At 37.4% G+C, this 24,594-nt stretch overlaps 1 protein-coding gene across 2 annotated transcripts in view; it reads right to left on the bottom strand.

Moving 5' to 3' along the window:
- The window catches only part of LOC136257264 (uncharacterized), a 185,225-nt gene that overhangs the window by 22,894 nt on the left and 137,737 nt on the right, over positions 1 to 24,594 (bottom strand). For both annotated transcript variants that reach the window (XM_066050356.1, XM_066050355.1), the window contains exons 12-14: positions 19,972 to 20,067; positions 19,851 to 19,916; positions 2,940 to 3,218 (exon numbers count right to left, since the gene is read on the bottom strand). In XM_066050356.1, coding sequence (XP_065906428.1) covers positions 2,940 to 3,218; positions 19,851 to 19,916; positions 19,972 to 20,067 — 441 coding nt within the window. The remainder of the gene's footprint in view (positions 1 to 2,939; positions 3,219 to 19,850; positions 19,917 to 19,971; positions 20,068 to 24,594) is intronic.

Genomic DNA, 24,594 nt, shown 5'->3' with positions numbered 1-24,594 from the left:
TCAGCTCGTTGCTCTAAGTGGTTTGCCTGGTAGATATGAAAACTAATAGTTTTCTTTTTCATAAAAATCGATCGCGTAATTTTGATACAGGTTGGGTTTTGTGTCATATCTCCATGGTCTTTATCCCGATTCCTTTCAAACCACAAAAAGGCACTCCTATGATGGTTGCTCCATCTACATATCTATTTTCAACTGATTCCTCTGAGGGGTTTACCCTGTAGGCATGACAGCTAGACCTTCATGATGAGTTAATATTCTCCTTAAAAATCCAGAAAAAAAATCATTGTAACCAGTTACACAAGTTACATAGTTACAACCTTAGCTAGTAATATCTTAGTTACAAAGTTATAACTTTAACTACTAATATCTCAGTAATCTTTTATGACTTTAGCTTCTAATATGTTACTACAATTGGTTAAAAAGGTATTTAGATGTTGTGAAAATTTATCTTATAACTGGTTTCAGAAGTTACTAGGTTACAGTGGAGATGAACTGAATTGCACTTCAAATTTGGTATGTGGACTCCCCTCACTAACCGGCACTTCTCTAGCAAATTTGGTTCCAATCGGATTAGGGATCACAGAGCTGCATAGGTGTGAAAATTGCATTTTCTTTCTTCCTGTTAATATACTCACGGTGTGGCACGCCGGCTTCTTGGGCCGCACGACACACTACCGTGTGTCTTGATATAATATTAATCACCATTAAACAGTGAATCCCACTGCGGTATTATGTTTACTTAATGGTAACCCCTACGCAGTTATACAACCACAAAGTTAAAAAATCAGCTAACAATCCTTAGTCAGCAAATTAACACACACAAACAGTCTTATAACAGTACAATGAAGATCACCAGTCCATGTATACACCCCCTGCATATATTTGAAGCGATTCACTGGAGGTCTGGTTTTCAGGCATTTGAGCAACTACACATGTGCATAAACCCAGATTCCATTAATCTGTGAAGTGAAAACCACTCAGTAGAGTGTTAAAATGTGTTTAATCTATGTCCTTACCATTTCCTTTCACTTCTAAAACCAGAAGCACTTCAAACTATCCACCAGAATGGCTATTACACATGACCACAAATCCATCATTTACATAACATTATGCGCATTAGTGTGTGAGGGATCCATTTATTCCTGTTCCCGTTTGTGTAGGGGCATGACCACCTTAGAATAAGTGCACTAACAGGTAGAAGACACAATGAAAACCTCAAAGTGCCTAAATATTAACACTAGGAGCGTTTATAGAGCTAATGCACCATATGATGTCTACAATGGTTAATGGGTTAACAGAAATGTTACTTGAAACAAGCATAACAAAAATTCCAACATCACAGCAATGCTCACAAGAGAGAACTGTTTGTGGGAAAACAAGTGGTGGTTCGCAATCTACATCCTAGTGACAAATGGAATCTTGGAACTATCATAGAGCAAACTGGCATAATTCTTTAGCTCAAGTGTCTGGAGGTCAAACTTGGAAAAGGCATATCGATTATTTATGACAAATGACTGATAGTCCTCAGGAAGATTACAAACCTACAGTATGTACGACTAGTACTGAGTCATTCATGAGATATCCACATACTAGTGGTCATACAGAAACAACTACAAATCAGGATATTCCTGATGTGCCACACCACCAATATCCCAGACGAAACCGTATATCACCATACAGACTGAGAAACTGATTTTAAGTAAGTGTGTGAATTATTTTTGTAAATAGTTATTTAATCTTCCCCTTCTATTTTCCTAGTTTTTAAATTTTAATTTGTAACTTAATGGGGAGGAGTATATTGTATGTACTATTTTGATTATACATGTACTTGTAATGTATGTACAGTTTTACAATGTTGTAATGTGAATTTGTGATAGTCTTGATATTGATAATAAGTGAATAACAAGTTGATGTTGTGCTACTTCTAAAAACCAGGCGCCATGCAGCTAGCTAACTCATCTGGAATAACTATAGACAGTATATACTACTATGAATTAACCAACTATGTATTACTACTTTACAATAGGGTAGTTGGGTTGTGCAATAATATAATTAGCTATTTCTCATATTTCGTAATTCATGAAATATTCGTAATTCGTTCAATTACGTTACTATGCACTGCTAAGGAGCGTTTGTTAAATAAACCGCCTTTACCAACATATTACGCACAAAACTATCTTCTAAACTGTTTTATAGTGTGACTAACGTGTTTTTTCTCACAAATTCTCTCGACAAAGCCTCAAAGCTACTCTTCATTTTCGTTCGCGTACATAAGGGATACGCCCCCTTTCAACTCGAAGCGATAGGCTATTCCTGGCAGTGTACGAGGCCTGCACCGTTGTTTTTCAGTTGCTAAATGCCTGAAAACCTCAAGGGGAAGGTAGTCTGAGGAAAGTCACCACAACCGTATTTCAGTCCGCCGAAAAGAAACCACCTCAGAGCAAAGTTCACCTGTGCAAAAGTTTAATACAGACTTCATTTCACTTTTACTTCTTACGTAAAAGCTGCTTTTACCGTTATTAAACGATTTTGCTCACGTGGGTGCGTACGGACAAACATAGGTAGATAGGTAGATAGGTACACACACACACTTTTACGAAAACAATTTCAATAAACAAGGCGCACGCCCACAGCCGGCCTTCGGCTGGCTGTGGGCGTGCGCCTGGTTAAAAAATATTATAGATTTAACAGTGTGCTAACGCCAATCCCTTTAATCCTTCACCTTGGTCACAATCATTACAATAATGATGTGCAGTGATTGTCATAATACATACAAGTATGGTACATTTACTGTGAAAGTATAGGTTTTATAAAAGTCAGATAACATACTGTAATCTGGTAACAAAGTGGAGATGCATGCATGACAAAGCATGGTTATAGAAAACAGAAATAACTAGACTATTAATTTTAATCTACAGAACTTGTCATGTTAAACATACCATTTCTTAAACTTTCAATGAATTGTTTTGAGTTAAGACCATCACTCAGTTCATCAAAAATAGCACACAATCTGACAACTCCAATATCTGCTGTAATTGTATATATCAATGAAGCAACGATATTTTCATTAATTAGTGCAGTAGATGGAAGTTCCGTCATCTGATTCAGAAAATTAGCAGGCATATCAAAGCATTGTCTAAGTTTATCAACAGTTTTTATATAGTCTTGTGGTAGACAATGACACAATTTTGTGTAATTCCTCTTGAGTATTGGCAATACTGAAATAAAATGACAATGTAATTAATATTAATGGCATTGTATTGTGGCACTTACTGTACTACCACAGGGCCTTAAATTACATACTGTAGACCCATGTGATTTGAAGTCTAATTGTTTAGACCACAGCATTGCTCACTATAATCATTGTACCCTTATAGCTGCTTGTAACATAGAAACTGTAGTAATGATTAGTTGAAAACACCATTATGCCCTTTGGGATAATATCAGCCTAAAGTAATGTCCACACATCATCAGTATAACTTGTAACTAGGAATAAGTGTCCAAAAAGTAACTAAGATACAATTGTAAAGGATCCAGATACAAGGAGGGTCAAGTGAATGAAGAAACATTTTTGAACATTTTGAGAGTGTGGCTTGTGGCTGTGTTCTTATGTTCAATGACTGTATTGACTTTAAATGTTTTTCTTTTAATGGTTCAAATATTAAACCAAGTCAGTAACAGAGTGAAAATGCATTCTCAATGACTAAGCAAGGGTTGCTTTACAGAGAGTGTTGAGCAAGTTTTGCCCCAGCTGGCAACGACCTTTACAATAGTAACTAGTTACAATAGTTGCATAGTAACTAGTAATCATGCTTAAAATAAAACCACAACACTGACTGGGGATCTGGATCCCATATTATTATGCTGAGATATATGCCTTAGCAATGGATAAAGAGACCCATACATAAATGCATTCTGAAAAAAAAAAGTCTGTAGCAATTTCAGCTCAGTTTCAACTATTGTTGTTTTTGTTACTCAAGCTGAATCATGAAGAACAGTACACAGAATACATCTACTTAATGTGACTTAAGCAGCCATGGTGCAACATTGCTGAGTAGTTGGTTTGGCACACTCTAGGGGTGATGATGATGCCACTACTCATTCAGGACTTCATTACATATGTGACTGGGGTCACTGGGCCTGCAAAAACAGAGCATGTGGGCACATAAAATTTGCCGACTTTTTCAAACTTTCATTGCCCATAGCTACTTTCTGCCACTGTTTTGCGGTCATGTAATTGTTAGCTTGTATTAAACATTTAATTGACTTATAAAAAAAAGTTTCAAAATACAAATATTCTATTCCAGTACTGAGATATGACCTGTTATGTGACAGCGTGTAGTTGGTGCCCACTTGCCCTGTTTTGCAGGCCTAGTTGCATAATATGTTCTCATAATATATACACAGTCTAGTATATTTCCTAGCTATGCACACCACCCTTCCATTGCATTGCCTACTTTGCACTAATAGTAAGCACATCACATTTTTATAGCAAGTAAATAGCATAACAATGCACAACAATTAAAAAGTACTATATAACAATGACACGATGATAGCAAATGATAATACCGTAGCAATACATGAGATTATCAAACAGTATAGATCCCCTAAAAGCAACATGCACCACCTGGAATGCTGCCATTAAAATACATCCTGGAGATATTTTACATGACAAAAATCACTTATACGAAATAATATTAGTCCATCTAACATCAAATACAGCATTACAAACAAGAAAACACAGGCCGCCAGATATAGAATTTTAAATAGCTCATCGAAAGTAGAAATTTGTCTGCCTGCCTGATGCCAGCATGCCTGCCTGACCACAGTCAGAAGACTAGAGGCAAAATGAAGCAGCACACAGTTACCATTTTACACCAAACTAATAAACTCATCAATGGCATGTGCCTTTTGGAGTTCTGACAAGTGTGTTCACTATGCAGTTTATCTTTCCTTTGTCTTCAATACAGCTGGCCATTTATCTTCTTCATGCAATGTGACCATACCAAGGCATTAATTTTTCTTATCAATACTTTCCTTGACAAGCATATTTAGATGCCACAAACTCAATTTTAAAGTGTTTATGCTTGGTCTATAGATATACTTGAAACTTCACGATAGGTTTCTTAAGTAGCTAAAGTCTTTGAGCAGGCTGTAGGACCAGGTGTCCTACAGTAGGGTTCACAAACCAAAAAATCGATATCTTCAAATCGATTTACAAACTATAGTCATGTGTAGGGGTAGGTCTAATCAAGAAAATACTAGAGTGGCAGCAAATTTCGTTCTCGTCTTCTAACAAAAATAATGCGAAATACTTTGAATTCGATCGCTTTTTCGCCGTCGTAATTTACAATGTTATTCTTTTGGGCCAAAACTCTCTCTCAAGCTTTGAGAGGTTATCCACTCTTACTTTGAGTATAGATAGTTTAATATAATTAATTAATATTTGGTAGTGGCGTTGCACTCATCGCCGATCGGCGAAAAAAAAAAGACGTTTTGTGATCTGGAGCACAGCAGACTTGCAGGAAATACTGCAACATTTACTGCAGTGAACTCCTAGAAGTCAAGTACCTGTGTGCATAATATGGTGTGGATTGAAGTTTGTTGACCATCTGGCTGAGACCCAGCCTCGCCCGATCTAGCAGAAATTTCCTCTACAATCCAACAAATAGTGCAGTTTTGTGCAAATTAACACTTTAGGTGTGCTGAAGTATGGAAATGACTGCTCAGAGCAAGTATAAACTAACAGCAATGGCTTGGTTACCGACGGAAAATTTTACAGTTAGCCGATAATGCAATATATTTCCGGTGCAAAACTAAAACTCTTGTAATGAAAGTTCTACAGAATTCAGCATAATGTTACTGACTAGATATGATTATAAATCACTGTGAGCACAGTACGTAAGATGATCATTTCTGTAGCAAGGATGGAGTCCAGAGGTCTTGAGTGCATGGCCAGATCTATATAGCTATAGCTATGCAGGTCATGCAGCATAGTTATTATCATGCACACCTTTTTGATAGTTAAATTAGAGCTTATAATCATCTGATCATCTATTTTTATGTGATACTCAGATGCAGTAGCATGCAAGGTCAAATGGTATGCTCCCCAGACAAGTTTTTACATGCCTTGAAATCACATCTGTATGGAAAACTATCATACGAAGCTGTGATATTTCCTGGTAGCTAATTTTGTACCATAGTATACCAATTGCAATTTATTCAGTCTCAATCATGTCTATCATATGCAAGACATTAAAAACATAGCGTTACTTCCATGACACAAAATCTCTAAAAATAAAGTTTAGTTATTTGTGATTTGGAAGAAAGTTTGATTTTAATTGTTATCATCTAATATGGAATTGGAGCAAACCCTTGGTTTCTGCTTTTGATAGTTACTATAATTTTTGCGATACTGCCCCCATGCATAAGTAGGATCAGTATTATACATATCAAATAGTACATTGCATATCAAAATGAAAATGCAGATGCTATGTCTAGACTATACCTTTAACCCTGTTGAGTTCATATGAGGAAGAAGATTTTCAGAAAAAGGCACAATGATTTTACTATAGCATGCAATATGCCAGCATTAAAATTAATTATATAGGTCAATTTACACCAACGCCGCATAGCTATAATATGTATAACTTGCATGAAGGAAACTCTCCAATAGAACAGTCAGATATTCCTATAGAACAGTCAGAAATTGAGTTTTATACATAATGTCACTGAAATTAGTTAACAATCACAAACATGTTTATTTAACTGTACTCAGAGTAGTTGTCAAGTATATTTCACAATATTTTTGCAAAATTATATATTTATTTCGAGAGCCTTGGTTTTGTACAATAAATCGCAGTTCACATGCCGTAATTGATTAAAGTGTTCGTAATCTAGCCTTCGCTGGAAGTTTGTACTTGTACTGAGTACTCATTTCCATAATTCAATACACTTAAAGGTGCTTATGTGTACGAGACTGCAGTATTTGTTGGATCGCGGAGGAATTTTTGCTAAACCAGGCAAGGCTGGTCTCAGCCAGATGGTCAACAAACTTCAATCCACACCATAATCTGCACACAGGTACTTGACTTGGAGGTGATCACTGCAGTAAATGTTGCAGTATTTCCTGCAAGTCTGCTGTGCTCCAGATCACAAAACGTCTTTTTTTGCCGATCGGCGATGCGCGCAATGCCACTACCAAATATTAATTAATTATATTAAATTACCTATACTCCAAAGTAAGAGTGGACAACCTCTTAAAGCTTGAGAGAGAGTTTTGGCCCAAAAGAATAACATGGTAAATTATGACGGCAAAAAATCAATCGAATTCAAGGTATTTCGTGATATTTTCACTAGAAGACATGGATGAAATTTGCTGCCACTCTAGTGTTTTCTTGATTAGACCTACCCCTACACATGACTATAGTTTGTAAGTCGATTTGAAGATATCGATTTTTTGGTTTGCGGACCCTACCTACAGACCTTCAGCACTTGTGCTGTAAAGCATTAATATATGAACTAGTGTCCATTTGGTTCTACTTGAGGTACTTAGAGATAATGAGTTACTCTCTAGAATTCCTATGGATATAATTACATGAAAATAACAACAAGAAAACATCCTGACCACCTGGTAGACTCCTGTAAGCGTTCGAGCGTAACTCGGATTGCTGCAGGTTCAAGGCTACCAAGGTCCAGTCATGGATTTTTTCTCCTTTCTCCAACTTTTCAAACACACCTTAAGTAGCTAAAGTCTAAGTAGCTAAAGTCTAAGTAGCTAAAGTCTTTGAGCAGGCTGTGGGACTAGGTGTCTTACAGACCTTCAGCACTTGTGCTGTAAAGCATTAATAAAAAAAATTAAAATGATCAGACAAGGAGACCATACCTCTTAATAACCTATTTTTACTTAATCATGATGATCACACCCCTTATTATTGGTAAAACTGTATTCATAATGCTAACACAGTAAGAATATGAAATAGTGATGTACCACCTGGGAGGTGAAAGACCTAAAGATAATTTAATCTAATCCAAAACAGCCAAGCTGTAAAAAAAGAGTGCGGTCCTGAGAAAGGCTGTGGTGAAAAAAGATGTGAAATCCAAGGCAGCGGCCAAGAAATTGCTGTGATGGTAGGTTAATGGTAAAAATTTTAATAACGACAATTCAGGTGAATTTTGTGCCATTTTAATAATGACAATTCAGGTGAATTTTGTGCCATTTTAATAACGACAATTCAGGTGAATAAATTCACCTGAATTGTCGTTATTAAAATTTTCACCATTAACCTACCATCACAGCCATTTCTTGGCCGCCACCTTGGAATAAATTCACCTGAATTGTCGTTATTAAAATTTTTAGCATCAACCTACTATCACAGCAATTTCTTGGCCGCCACCTTGGATTTCACATCTTTTTTCACCATAGCCTTTCTCAGGGCCGCACTCTTTTTTTACAGCTTGGCTGTTTTGGATTAGATTATCTTTAGGTCTTTCACCTCCCAGGTGGTACATCACTATTTCATATTCTTACTGTGTTAGCATTATGAATATAGTTTTAACAATAATAAGGGGTGTGATATAAGTTATTAAGAGGTATGGTTTCCTTGTCTGATAATTTTTTTTTTGTGGCACAAAATTCACCTGAATTGTCGTTATTAAAATTTTTACCATTAACCTACCATCACAGCCATGTCTTGGCCGCCACCTTGGATTTCACATCTTTTTTCACCATAGCCTTTCTGAGGGCCGCACTCTTTTTTTACAGCTTGGCTGTTTTGGATTAGATTTTACTTCTTTTTGTATTTGGATACCCCTACGGCTGGGATTGGGACTTTTTTAACATATCTTTTTTTCTTTACCACAGGAAGAAGAAAAGATGAAGCAGATGTACTTTAAATATTTCTGATTTTATCAGTAAATGTACAAATTATATATAATATAATACATACAGGGCTGTATATTTATTACAGAACTCTCCATGGTGGTTTCATTGTAACTGAACACTCTACAACGTGACTTCTTCTAGCTTCTCTCTCTACAGGGTGAATTGTTTGTAGCTGAACGATCTACAAGGTAACTTCTTCTAGCTGATCTCTCTACAGGGTAATTTGTTTGTAGCTGAATTCTGTACAGGTGATTTGTTTGCAGCTGAGCTCTTTACAAAATGGTTTCTTTGTAGCTGAACTATCTACAAGGTAACTTCTTCTAACCGATCTTTCTCCAGGGCAATTTGTTTGTGGCTGAATTTTCTACAGGGTGATTTGTTTGCAGCTGACTCTCTACATGGTGGTTTCTTTGTAGCTGAACTCTCTACAAGGTAATTTTTTCTAGCTGATCTCTCTACATGGTGGTTTGTTTGTAGCTGAACTCTCTACAAGGTGATTTCTTCTAGCTGATCTTTCTAAAGGGTGATTTGTTTGTAGCTGAACTCTCTACAAGGTAACCTCTTCTAGCTGATCTCTCTACAGGGAGATTTGTTTGTAGCTGAACTCTCTACATGCAAGGCAACTTCTTCACGCTGATGTCTCTACAAGGTCACTAGTTTGTAGCTGAATTCTCTACATGGTGGTTTCTTTGTAACTGAACTCTCTACAATTTAACTCATTCTAGCTGATCTTTCCACAGGGTGAATTGTTTGTAAGTGAATTCTGTACAGGTGATTTGTTTGCAGCTGAGCTTTCAAGGTACCTTCTTCTAGCTGATGTCTCTATAAGGTCACTAGTTTGTAGCTGAACTCTGTACATGGTGGTTTCTTTGTAACTGAACTCTCTACAAGGTGACTTCTTCTAGCAGATTTTTCTACACGGTGATTGAACTCTCTAAGAGGATACTTCTTCTAGCTAATCTCTCTACAGGGAGACTTGTTTGTAGATAATGAAAATATTCTGCTCTAGTACTGAGTTAATGTTGTCACTAACCTTGCCTGGGACAACTGTATTCTGTAATTCTCTGCCACAAGCCGTAGCCTCACTTGTCTCCCAAAATCATCTAGCTCAACCACGATCTGTAGTTAATTGTGGTGAGTTGGTAGGTGTGCAAGGCCTCGACTGCATAGGGTCAAGACTTTTTACTTTTGATTAAAGGCCAAGATTAACATTACAAATTAGGCGACAAACACTTGGGAAGGCAAGAATGTTGGAGCAGGCCCAGCAAAATTGACTGTCCAAATTCTTGCTGCAGAAGCCATCCTATGAATGTGCTTATCAAGCAGTTATCCTAAGTGAGATCTTGCACTATCACACTCCCTCTAGAGGGAATGGAGGTGCTGCATATGCAGCAAATGAAGTTAAGTGCGATGTATTGGTTAGTAAATAAAGCCTTTTGTTTAAGTATGAAGCAGACTTTGTCCTAAATTGGCTCTTCTTAGTAGGCATACCCAAGTAGGTGGACCTATATTTACCCTAGTGGTAGCGGTATAGGTCTTGGATAACCAACAAATAGCAACCATCTGCATAAGTGTGAAGCAATATTTGCCTTAGTGGCAGCAACATTGGCTCAGTAACCAAGATTGTGCATGTAGTAACAATGAAACAATATTTGCTTTATTGGCAGCAGTATTGGCTTGGTTACCAACAGTGCATATAACAGTAATGGACCAATATTTACCTTAGTGGCAGCAAAATTGGCTCAGTAACCAAGATTGCGCAAGTAATAACTATGAACTAATATTTTCCTTAGTAGCAGCAACATTGGCTCAGTAACCAAGATTGTGCATGTAATAACAATGAACCAATATTTTCCTTATTGGCAGCAACATTGACTTGGTAACCACAAGTAATAACAATGAACCAATATTTGCCTTAGTGGCAGCAACATTGGCTCAGTAACCAAGATTGTGCATGTAATAACAATGAACCAATATTTGCCTTTAGTTATTGGCAGCAGTATTGGCTTAGTTACCAACAGTGCATATAACAGTAACGGACCAATATTTGCCTTAGTGGCAGCAGTATTCACCCAGTAACAACAGTGTATACAAGTATAAATTAATGAACGTCGCCTTAGAGATTGACATAGACATAGATACCAAACAGTATGCATGTAAATACATATTTGTCTTACTTAAAGTTACCATGTGCAAATACTGAACCCAACATCTATTTTAAAGTTACCATATGACAGTAATGACCAACATTATGTCTTAGAATTGCCATGCAAGAATACTGATTCAACACTGAAGCAGCGTCTATCTCTGTCCAGTAGTATTATTATTAGTCTGTGATGCAGAGCATAGACATTGTGACAGAAGTATGATTGGGAGGGGGGGGGGGGGGGGGGGATTGGGAAGAGCAATTGCCGACTCGTTTGATTAGTTGCACATGTTACTACGCATGCGTCAGTATTCTAATTATAGCACTGATACTCTTATTGATTCCCTACTCTGATAGCCATTGGATACTAGTATTTTTTTACCTGCATCACAGTGAGTATTATATCTGTTAGTTTCCAACATTAACTTATTTTAAATGCTCTAAATTCATTTAATGTTGTCACTAACCTTGCCTGAGACAACTGTTTTCTGTGATTCTCTGCCACAATCTGTAGCCTCACTTGTCTCCCGAAATCATCTAGCTCAACCACAACCTGTAGTTGATTGTGGTGAGTTGGTAGGTGTGCAAGGCCTCGACTGCTTTGGGTCAAGACTTTTTACTTTTGATTAAAGGCCAAGAGTAACATTACAAATTAGGCGACAAATACTTGGGTAGGCAAGAATGTTGGAGCAGGGCCAGCAAAATTGACCATACAAATTCTTGCTACAGAAGCCATAGAAAGGAGACCATGTGCACATGGGAATCTTTCACCCCAAGGATTCTGGCGCTTGAACTTGATGATGCTTATTGTTATACATGAATGCATAATACAATGTTACAATTGAACAGTGCAAATTTGGGTTACTTTGTATAACCTGGGTGCTGTGTAGATGATGTCACTGAAGTGGAGGAAGGTGTTACGTACTTGTGTATTCTCACCAGGCAAGTCCTTGGCCATGCTCTGTGAGGAATAGAGGGCCAGTTTGTGTCCATCTTCATGCCAGATATGGAAGCATCCCTAGTATGGGGCATACAGGGGTGTCAATTGCTCCCAAGTAAATTTGTGCACCCTGTCGAACAGGTTAGTGTTTGATTGTTTGATAGTGATTTTTAAAAAGATTTTTTTTAGTGTCTGCTTGATACTTCGCATTATTTGGAGAGTGATCGGCAATCTGACTCTCTGTGGGGAGTCCAATGCTTGAGACTTCTTTGATGCCACGTACAACTAGCTGAAGTCAAGGTGTGAGCTGCTCACTGAAAGATACACTTTGATAGTGTTGCAAGAGGTGTTGACCACAGCTAGGATTTGTGACAAATAGAATTACTGTTGATTCTGATGATGGCATTCGGGAGGTCCCAGATGTTTGCAGAAATGGATGTACTTTTTCTTTCCTGCAGAGTACGTTGTTATAGATGACGAGGTTAGTTTTTTGAACAAGGATGTGATCAGCCTTGCTGAGGAGATCGGCTAAATGTGCAACATCCAGCAGACATGGAGCCAAGTACATTTAAAAGTACTTAAGTAAAGTACAAGTACTTTTGAATTTTCCAAGTACAAGTACAAGTACTCCAGCAGCAATCAAGAGAGTACTTAAGTAAAGTACAAGTACATGCTGCAAGTACTTAAGTAAAGTACAAGTACATTTTGCTGTAGTAAAATATATGTTGTATTCAGTGTATTGTAGTATGTATGTGTGCCTAGGGGGGTTGGTTTTTGTCAACTATTCTCTCTCTTAAACTCTTAAAACTCACTTACTTGAACAACAGCATTGGCGACATCGTTAATCGTGGCAACATGATACACAGTAAGGTTGGGGAAGGCAGTAGAAGAATCGCCAGAAGTTGTAAACTGCACCTTCATACAATTTTGATATTCTCATTGTACGCCCACTGTGTACAAACTATGTACAATGTTTGCAGTACTTACAAGTACTTAAAAGTACTTTAAGTACTCAAGTACATAAAAGTACTTTAAGTACTCAAGTACATACAAGTACTTAGCAAAGTACTTGAGTATAAGTACAAGAACATTGGGGAAATTAAGAAAGTATTTAAGTAAAGTACAAGTACTTTCAAATCTGTACTTAAGTGTACTTAAGTATAAGTACTCATGTACTTGGCCCCATGTCTGACATCCAGGGTAGTAGTACACATCTACAGAAGGAGATGATAGTGGTAAACGATAAGGATGACAACATGATTACAGTGCTTGTGGAAAGGTGGGCAGTTGCAATATATACAACTCGGAGCAAACACGTCAGTATGAGATTCTTGGTCAACATGCCAGGCATGCATGTTACTGATGAGAAATATACATATAAGCAACTAGGACAGTGAATTATATAGGGCCCTGTCACATATGCAATGTGTATGACATATATCCCATAAATATTATGAATAGGCTCATGCATGCCCACACACATGTTATTTGTACATACATCATGATTACATATACAGCTATATATATAGAAATAAAATAGTACATGGATACCAAGTACACTAGCGACATAGATCCTGTTTGAAAAAAATGTGGTGTATTCAGTGTGGCGTAATGCAGTTGTGACTAGTAGCAGAGGTAACTGGGGCATCTGGATGATTTGGGAGTGTCGAAGGAACTGAGGTGACATCTAGTTGAGCTGTCTTAGTGACACAATTCAAGCAAGGCAAAGTGGAATTGGCGGATGGTAAGCAAGTGGCTATTGGCTGTGAGGAATTATTTAAGTTTGTTTCTTGACAGCAGGTCTGCTGCCATGTTTTGGATTCCCGAAGGTGTGAAATTGTGATGTGAATGTCATAGTAGGCTGTGAAAAAAACAAAACCTGAGACATCTGAGGAAGTGCATCATTATGTCATCTTTAGATGCACCTTTCCGAATGGGCTCCACAAGGCCAAGATGGTCACAAAAGAGCTGTACCCTCTTTCTACTCAGGAATCTTCCCCTTATTGAAGAGCTTAAGACGATAGCAACAAGTTCCTTAGCCAATATGGTAAATGGCTTCACTCAGGGGGCCAGGGGGAACTGGAAGTATTGATCTCCAAATCGTGCACCACAGCCCCATGTGCCAGAGGCATCTGTCTGTATTCGGTAATCCAACGAAGTTTCCTGAGAGTGGTACAGAAAACTGATGCCATCTCCGGATGTAATGAACAGCGTATGTCAGATTTGAATTCAGTAGTAAGTATGATCCGGTGAGACGACTACTTTACCTTATTTATTGTTTTTAAAGCAAGTGTTAATGGCAGACTCTGCTGCAGTTAATGTGCACTTGCAACCGAACTGCAGAAAACTACCTAATGATCTCTAGTCCTCATACATTGTTACGCCTATGCCTTTATTAATGTAATGTGGAGAGCTATTGATTTGGAGATCCACTGGTAAATAGTAACTGTTGATTGGTGATGATGACAGATGTGAGGTGCTAACAATATATATATAGCTGTTAAAGTATATATAGCTGTTAAAGTATTGTTATTTGTTGTTCATAATGTTTGTTTTTGTTATTGTATCAGCCGAAGCAGTGCAACCTGAACACTTAGTGAAGCATGATGAAATTAACACACTTTGCATGCTTGACAACCATGAGGGTTTGAACTATTCTCAGCTAACTAAGTATTTAGCATGCAAATATTACAGTGGTGGAAAGTTAATATGTTTACTACAGTATGTATCTGTGTCTGCATCACCTTTTGGTTATCTGTGTATTAATACAAATAGACTGTAACACAACATAATACTGTACCATGGCTATGCTGTTACTATGTAGACTTTGTGAGCATGTATAATGTAATGCTGAATGGTATAGCTGGTGTAACGCTATTTTCAGAATTCTATTATTATTAAATTAATTTTATTATAAAACAGATGTTGATGGCTGACCGCTGCCATTAATGTGCACTTGCAACTGAACCCCAGAAAACGACCTCCTGGTCATAACACAATTAGAATTTTGAAACTAGCATGGTACTGTTAATCGCAGAAAACACTTTTCAAATATTTCTAAAATTTTCCTTGTAATTCAAGGTTTATCACACCCCTTAACGGGTGGGAATTTTTACCTAGCTGTGTTCAGAGCTTAATATTAATGTGCCGAATGCACCCGTAAGGGAAAATTTGGTCACATATGTCGTTGCTATTACTTACAGTCACTACTGTGTGGCAAAGGATGATAATAGCATGACCTTGAAATAGGAAATAGGCGGAAAAAACTTCAGCTGTGCATCATTGCATTGTTATTCAGGAAATACACTACTGAAGTAACTACTACAGTAGTAAAGAATGACTACATGAATTCTAGGTTAGCAACTCTGTGGCTGATAATGTTTGGCAAGCAAGACATTCAAAATAATTATCACGAGAAACTTTAGTTTAGGCTGGTTAGAGGCCGAGTGATATCAATAGTTTACTATCAAGATGTGTAATCAGTTTAGATCTTGTAATAAAATGTTTGGTAAACAAGCTGCATTGACTACCACCCAGCACTACTTATTGTTTAAATTGGTTCTAATTGTCTACATAGAATGACGATCATTTTTTTTGCATAAAGTTAGCATGTGATCTGCAGACGGTGATTACTGGGACTAAGCACATTAACAGTATACCTGGGGGTTTACATCTAATCATTCAATTAGGTTTCTGTGATCATGTAGCCTCAATAGACAACTACTCAAATGCAAAATTAGTACAATAAGCATGACTGATTATTTAAATCCACAATCGATTATTTTATTCCACCATGTGGCAATGCTGTATCTCTAGGGATGGCAGTTCTAAGTTTACACAAGTAAGTGTGCGTACTTATTTGTTTTAATCTGCCTGTATCTTAGGGTTACCATTCTAGCAAGTGACTCAGACTATCTACATTAGGAATTTGCTAGAAAATATGCTAGGGTAGCCATAACAATTAATACCCTTTTACGAAAATAAACACATTGCATCATGGTGAAAGTAGGAATTACTTCAACACTAATTTACATATGTATGGAGCCCTTGTAGGGGAAGATGCTCATTGTTGTCTTTCATTAATGAATGGAAGTTAACTCTTCCTTTGGCTGTCACTCTGAGTAGTGCTGAGCGATAGTAAAAATTTTACTATCACGATAGTTACTTATTAAATATCGCGATAGTGAATACTATCCCGATAGTTTATGAAACACTTTGCTCTTAACAAAGTCTTAGTTGTATAGCTATGATTTGTAGTCATATAGAAAGTTATTTTGCATGCACAGGACATTTGTTAATTAACTGCGTGGGCGGCCGATGAATATGGACTTTTGGTAAAGCTTTTACAGGCCACTCCTTTGTAAGAAAGCTGGTAATACCAACTGTAAAACAGTATAGAAGGGTTGTTAATACCATTTTAATGCAGATCTGAGCTTATCATAACTATCACGATAGTGATATCCCTACTATCGCGATTACGATAGTGATTTACTATCGCGATATATCGCACTATCAATACTATTGCTCAGCCCTAACTCTGAGTTTATTTTCCTGTCTGGTAGGATGTTGTTCATTGATAACAAATCAATTCATTGCTGTTCCATTTAGTCACTCTCGCTCTACTATCCTTCTGGTGGAGGCCTTAACTATCAGCCACCTGTCGACGCGTCTCCAGTGTTCTTGTAGCAATGTCATCCTGAAGTCACTGCTATCGATTTCAGTAAAGCACGCAGTCTGTTGATTCTTCATGAATCACTATCGCCATCAGCAGGTCGGCACTAATTTCACTGAAGCACCTAGTTGCCAGGTCGCAATTGAGTCACTCTCTTGCTTTGGAGGCTTTGTCAGCAAGTCGATATCTCTTGCACCTCTAATTTTACAGCATCTCCGTGACTTTCGTGAATAGCACTCCCTATCTGGCCTTGAGTCTCACAAGAGGTCATGGCAGTGACAGCTGTGGTCGTCGTTGGGGTGGTGGCAGCAATGGTAGGTGGAAGCGGCGGTGGTGATCCACCCGACGTAGATGCCACGGTGATAATAGTGGTTAATCCTCCCGACGTCAATCCAGAGGGTGGTGCCCGAATAGCCGCTATGATTGTAGGGATGTCATTTGTTGTTAAGGGGCGAGGCGTAGTCATGGAATGTTGGCTTCGCTTCAGAGGCAGCTCCAGTGTGTCCTGGCTCTCTCCAGAAGTTCAGGTGCTTGAAGGGGATTGGCGAGAAGCTGTAACTTTCTTCCTCAGTATGGCATTATGAAGAGCAATTGCCGACTCATTTGATTAGTTGCACGTGTTACTGCGCATGCATCAGTATTCTAATTATAGCACTGATACTCTTATTGATTCCCTACTGTGATAGCCATTGGATACTAGTATTTTTTACCTGCATCACGGTGAGTATTACATCTGTTAGTTTCCAACATTAACTTGTTTTAAATGCTTTAAACTTCATATATAACACCTGTAGTGTGGCAGGGTGTAGTTTGTGCCGACATTCCCTGTTTTTGCAGGCCTGGTCACATTTAAGTGAAGGACAAATGATTACAGTATAATGCTAGATTATTTGTGACCGGGCCTGCGATAATAGGGCATGTGGGCACATGCTTTTTGCCTACTTTTTCACAATTTCATCACTCATAACTTTTTGTACCATTATGCTATAGAATTGCAATTTTCAGCACTTAGTAAGCATTTCATTGGCATCATGATGCAAGTTACAGGATGGAAATATACTTTTCCAATACTGAGATATGACCTGTAGAGTGATGGGGTGTAGTTTGTGCCCACATGTCCTGTTTTCGCAGGCCCGGTCACATTTACTATACAAAATATTCACAATGAAATTGATATCCAATTTTGATAACGATTTGTGACTCCATTTTGCAACGTATTCAAGAACAAGAAATTACCACCCTTTTAATCTCCAACCATTGTCATCAATCAAGACCTCACCATCACCAATCTTTGTTTTTTTCATCTATGATTTTGCTTTAGAACAATTTATCTAAAGGCTCTAATTCATATCAATTATTTAAATCCATAATTCACCTTATTGTAATTGTACTATATAATTTTATTGATTTGTCTGTATGTTTTCTTCATTTTCCTTTGGAGTTGTGCAGTATAGGTAAACAAAATAACATTTCCTTTCCCATCTTATTCTAGGATTTCTATTTACTGAGAAAATTTTAATTATTTGTATAGCTACTGGCTCAAAATTAAGAAAATATAAAGAAAGTGAGTTAATATATAGCTATTCAGTTTGCTTTTGGATATTTAATGTCTCAAACCACAACTAAAATTCGATGAATCCATGCATTTTATCGTTGTTCATCTGACATTCCAAAGGTGATACCTCCTCAATCAACCATATAATTATTCTGTTTATTACACTGAATCAGAAGTCATGCCTTTTCTTGTCACCATAACTTTCTAGTTAATTTCTCTGCGGACATTATGTTCTGAAACTGAAGAAATTGAGTGATCTTCTATCTTGTTATGATTAGCAGAAACAATTGATATCCAATCAGCTTCTGTATTGTAGTAACAAATCTTGCCTTGGTCATGCAATAAATGAATTGAAGAGACCTGCTTGATTTATCAGGCAGGAGAATAATCACTGCATGAGACAGCTATTAACATGTAATTACTATCCTATTCCATTTTCATGGAGGTTCCACAGATAAAATGCAATTCTAGTGATGATATCTAAGCTGCAAGTTTTGATTCAGAAAGCATTCCCATCCTGGATTCAACCCACTACTGAGATATCTGGCATTGGTCCACTGCACTGTTAATATATAAATCATTGATGTTAACACAATGTAGCCTCCTTATGGTATCTGAATGCTGAATGTCACACACACTGCACAAAATTCCTTTAGATTCTGCTTAGGCTGAGTTGATTCAACTTGTCACCATATTTGTTTCCTAGTATAGTGTAGCTACATAGCTAGTGATTTATGCCGATTAAAAAGGCTGGGTCCCAGACTGTGCATCCTAAAGTCAAAGTAAGCAAAAAACAACTAGTATACTAGTAAAAACAAGTCATCATGCATTAAGTTCCCTACTTGATACATCTGAAGATGAACGTGGTGAGTCAGCTTAGTACTTTGTTACTATTGAAAACCAACAAGAACCTACAATCGATCCTTAAACTGTTTCTGTCTTTCTGGGGTACATTTGATTACCTGCTAAAGGTGTCACCGATAACTTGTACAGCAACAGTAAGCTGCAAGCTTCAATTTGAGAAAGCATTCCATTCTGTTGTTTAGTCCATTATTCCATTCTATTCCATTCCGTACCATAGAATAGACTCCACCTATTCAATGCTTATACTGTAAATTTAGGGCTTGTACAATTATGTCCCTTTTGCACAGATCCAGTCACATATATGTATATATATATAATTGGCTATATGATACAAGTCACAGAATGCAAATATTGTATTGCAATACTGAGATATGACTGATTGTGTGTCAGGGTGTAGTTTGTGCCCACAAGCTGTATTTTCACAGACCTGGTCACAAAATAATTGTGCAAAAAGATGTGTGCTCAGACTATCAATTATCAAAACGTGAAGTGGTCATTCTTTTCTTCAGTCATACAACATACTACTGTGTGTGTGTTTTCATGGAATTGATTTGCCAGTTCAATAGATGGAATTGATAAACAACAGCAATTATTTGAAAAACTCACCTTTCAAGGCCAACAACCTTGTGTATATGACTCATTAGTGGAAAGTACAGTATGTATGGAGCTTATTTCACATTACATGCTTCTTTTGTTTGTACATGACTAATTGATCATGCAAGTAAATGGAAACGTGATTATATATATATATAATATATATATATAATTATGTATATGTATATTTTATACCTTTTGACGAAGGATCTAATCTGATTCTAGAAAATGTATCTTCATACAGTGAATTGTTCACACCTACTGTAAAACAATTCAGTATACACATATTGTAATAAGTGACATGTGATCTACTTACTAGGTGATGTTGAGTGATGTTCTTGATAACTTGATAATGACTGAGTATTAGTAGTGCATGTTTTACTGGTTAGAAACTGAATACTTTGTTGAACAGCTAATAGATACACATTGCAAATTAACCACATATGCATACTATCATACTTCCATATGAATTATGCAACTAAATCTGACAAACTACAAAACTGTAGTAGAGTAAGAGTGAAATCCTGAATTATCAGGAAGAAAATGATTCTGAGATTTCACCATAACTTGATAGTTATTCTTAGTTAAGTACCACTTAACAACTAGTCTAACATTGTCTAGTCTCAAGGTCTGCTTTTGTTCAACAGTCATTGTTCTATCTAGATGTATTAAACTAACATACTAACATTCATCTTCGTGCCTAGTATGTATCCATTTTCTGGTGTGGGGGAGCCTTATGATTGCAAACGTCCCCGGCTCATTCCAAAAGTGGCTGAGTTGTTGTTAATTAAGAACAATTTCCATTATTTTACTCACCTTCATCATTTTGGTATTACAAAACTATGTGCAATCTATGATTCCGAAATGGTTTATAGTAGCTGTGCAATATGGCTGCTTATGCAGAAATAATATCTCCTTGAAGTGTTTGTAATTTGTTTGGAGTATGGCATGTAATTTGTTTGGAGTATGGTAGCCATGACATTTGACCAAATAAATACTGTGTGAACATATGCACAACTTTGAATGAATCGTATTACTTTTTTGGTAGGCATCAAATGACATATAAAGCAAATAATTGAACATAGCCAGCATTCAATTCATTATAGCCAATACCATGCTTAAATAAAAACTGCACCACTCAATTCCAAGCAAAAATGCATCCGTGCGCCTTATCTTGCATTGCAAGCATGCACATAATACAGTGTATGCATAAAATATTTTACTGTGAGTGTAGTAATACATGTAGTGTACACTACCGCCCAGAGGTAATGTTACAATCCCTTGCGAGTGCTCAAATCCAGGCCACGACTCAACACAATGCACAACTGGAACACATAATGTGTAAAGGCACACGGTTACTGGAGTAATCATCCAAGGGAGCTCACATGCCATGGCTACACGTGGTGAGTTCATTAGTATACACATGCCAAAGAAATCTCTAGTCAAAAATTGGCAATATGAGTGTCAACTGCTCGCAAGTGTAATGTTACCTCTGGGTGGTACTGTATGCATGTATGTAATATTAGACTGCATGTGTGTAGTTGTATTCTATCTAATTGGTGTTCGTGTGATTGTAGTTGTACTATTATTGAATTGTATTACTCACTGTCAACCATCAGTCCTCATTGGCCAATTAACATTATAATATGGTGTCAGAATGGGAATACTTTCAAACACCGGATCTGCAAAAAAGGGTTTTATAGCCTTTCCAATTGCATGTACTTGGCAATCCATACTTTCACTTGTGTGTTGGATACCAGCCTCAAATTTGGTCCCCTTACACTCTTAACATAGCACTATTGCTGTATATAATTTTATGACAATATATTAAGCACATGATTATTTATAACTTGCCAAACTTGGAAATGTGGAAAGGCCACCTAAGGCTCCTTTTCGTAGGCCCGGTCACTAATGAACAAGCTAAATTCAACCAGAGGAGACAACTCCCAGTAGAATCTGTCAATGATTTCATTAAATCACTGTGTGGCTTTTTTGAACAGTGTGAATACAGGTACTTGCAACAGGAAACATGTAGTAGTTGGGTTACAAGATGCTACACTCACTGAGAAACTGCAGTTAGACCCAGACTTCTCATTGAAAAAAGCAATCACAATAATTCAGCAGTCTGAAACAGTCAAAAAGCAACAAAAAACAGTAAGAGGAGAAAATCCTAGTATAGATGAAGTTAAGAAATTACACAAACAAAGAAATCTGTGCCCATCACTCAAGCTCCTCAAAATGACATCTGCACCAGAAGTGGGAAGTCATTATCCCACCCTTGGCAGTACTATCCTGAAAAAGTAGTAACATGTCATAAGTACAAAAAAGAAAGTACATTATCAAGGAATTTTGGAAAATAGGTAGACGATGTAGTCATACACATGAAGAGGAAGTACACCTGTACTACTAGACAATTTTCTCGAAGCAGTTCATTTCTGAGAAGGCAAAGCTTGGACAGTGAACCTGTGCTTAATGACATCCAGCTAGAATTCAAAATTGACAATAGTGCAGAAGTGAGAGTGATTGCAGAGTCAGTAGCCATCCCATTTCAGTCACTCTTATGGACATCTTAATGAGGACTTCAAGGATCAGGGTAAACCTTTTCAAGTTTGTAGACAATTCACAGGAACATTGAGAAAAGACACTCATGTGATAAAAGAAGAGATCTACATCGTGAAAACCATCCACACACCATTACTAAAGCTGCCAAGGATTACCAGCCTTAACCTTGTTTCCAAAGTTTGTGATGTTAAGTTGGACAGAGATGTTGTTGTATAAAAATCCTGGAACTTTTACTGGTTTAGGAAAGTTGCAGGGGAGTGTGACATCAAATTCAGACAGTGTAACACCCAATATCCTGACAACCCTAAATGTGACCCAGTCTGAGAAAACTGGTCTTATCGCCCATGTCAGCAAATTCGATTTTTCACCCAGGACACACAGCTACATGAATAAACTATCTAATTCCATGTTTAAAATCAGCTAGACTTGAGTGGTCTGGTTTTGCTGGCTGCTTTTCCCGAGCCAAGTGGCGATCCGTGCATGTGGTTTGGGACCTTAATGGAGCTCTGGTCAGACTGGGAATGGCTGTACGTGGCTGTACAGCTCTGTGGTGTTGAATAAGTACCTCTGCTATGAATTTGCTTTCATTTTAGCCAGTTTTGAGACCTCAATGGTTCAAAACTTGGCCTAATTCATCCCTTGGCCTTCCTTTTCAATTTTTGAACACCATTTTGCCAGCCTTCCAGGGCCCCTAATTTGCAGTTCCCCTGGTACAGTCAACCTTGGCTTAAAAACTATCTGAAACAGCGGGAATCTTAGTTGTTGGCTATTTGCACAGTGGATGCTCTGGAAGGTAAGAAATTGGTTTAAAACTTGTAAAAATTTGGTACACATAGCTTCAACCATTGGCGAGCTACAACACACTAAATACTTAAAACCGGCATTTCTCAGTACTTTTAAATAGGGGGTAAGCCCGGTTTTGTCAGACTGGGTCATAAATGCATTCCACTACCACTGAAAGCACAGGTTACATTGTAAAAATGGAGGTGTTAAATTACGCCCTACACCTACACTTTTCAGTGTGTTTCTCTGTACCATTAGCGTGTTTGTCAAAATTGGTAGAAACCCACAATCAAGAGTGATGCTTGGTTGTTAGATTATTAATACAAAATGCTAACCATTATAAGCAAGGTATAAAAAAAGCATGTATATTGTACATGTGTTATGATTCTATTTCAATAGGTAGACGTTTGTAATTGAGCTCTCTACAGGATGATCAGCTTTGTAGCTGATCTCTCTACAGCGTGATTTATTTCTAGCTGATCTCTCTAAAGGGTGAACTTACTTCTGGCTGAACTCTCTACACAAGATTTGTTTGCAGCTGAACTCTCTACATGGTGGTTTCTTTGTAGCTGAACTCTCTACAAGGTGACTTCTTCTAGCTGATCTCTCTACAGGGTGATCTGTTCATACTGTAGCTGAACTCTCTACAGGGTGATTTGTTTCCAGCTGAACTATTTATAATTTACGATGGTTTCTTTACAGCTGAATTCTCTACAAGGTGTCTTCTTCTAGTTGATCTCTCTACAAGGTGACTTGTTTGTAGCTGAACTATCTGCAGGGTGATTTGTTTGTAGTTGAACTCTCTACAAGGTGATCCTTCTAGCTGATCTCTCTACAGGATGACTTTATCTAGCTGAACTCTCTAAAGGGTGATCTGTTCATAAATGAACTCTCTTCAGGGTGATTTGTTTGCAGCTGAACTCTCTACATAGTTTTTTTTTTTTGTAACTGAACTCTCTATAAGGCAATGTCTTGTAGTTAATCTCTCTACTGGATGACTTGTTTCTAGCTGATCTCTCTATAAAGTTATAATTTTCTCTATGGAGTTATAACTTGTTTATATAGCTGAACTCTTTATAGGATGGTTTTCTTTTGATTGGTTGCTGAACTCTCCAGTACACAGTGACTTGTTTGTACTACAAAGTGACTTGCTTGTAGCTGAACTCTCTACAATGTGACTTACTTGTAACTGAACGTTGTATAAAGTAACTTGTTTGTAGCTGATCTAGATAAACTCTCTACTAGGTAGCTTTTTGTAACTGAACTCTCTACGCAGTGATTTGTTTGTAGCTGAATTCTCTACAGAGTGACTTGTTGTAGCTGAACTCTCTTCAGGGTGACTTTTTTATAACTGAATTCTCTTCAGTATGACTTATAATATTCTGAATCTCTACAGCGATATAGTTTTAGCTGAACTCTCTACAAGGTAACTTGCTTGTAGCTGAATTGTCTATAAGATTAACTGTTTGTAGTTGCCCTACAAGATAACTTCCAACATAATATAATTCTATGATGGAGTAAGTTATAAACATAGCTGAATGTTCTATTAGGATGACTGTTCTATTAGAGTATCTCAATCTCGCAATGCTACACA

This window comes from Dysidea avara, chromosome 6 (genome assembly GCF_963678975.1).
Source record: "Dysidea avara chromosome 6, odDysAvar1.4, whole genome shotgun sequence".
In the NCBI taxonomy this organism is placed as follows: domain Eukaryota; kingdom Metazoa; phylum Porifera; class Demospongiae; order Dictyoceratida; family Dysideidae; genus Dysidea; species Dysidea avara.
The sequence above is the reverse complement of the archived record's forward strand: the minus strand, read 5'-3'. Positions and strand labels throughout refer to the sequence as shown.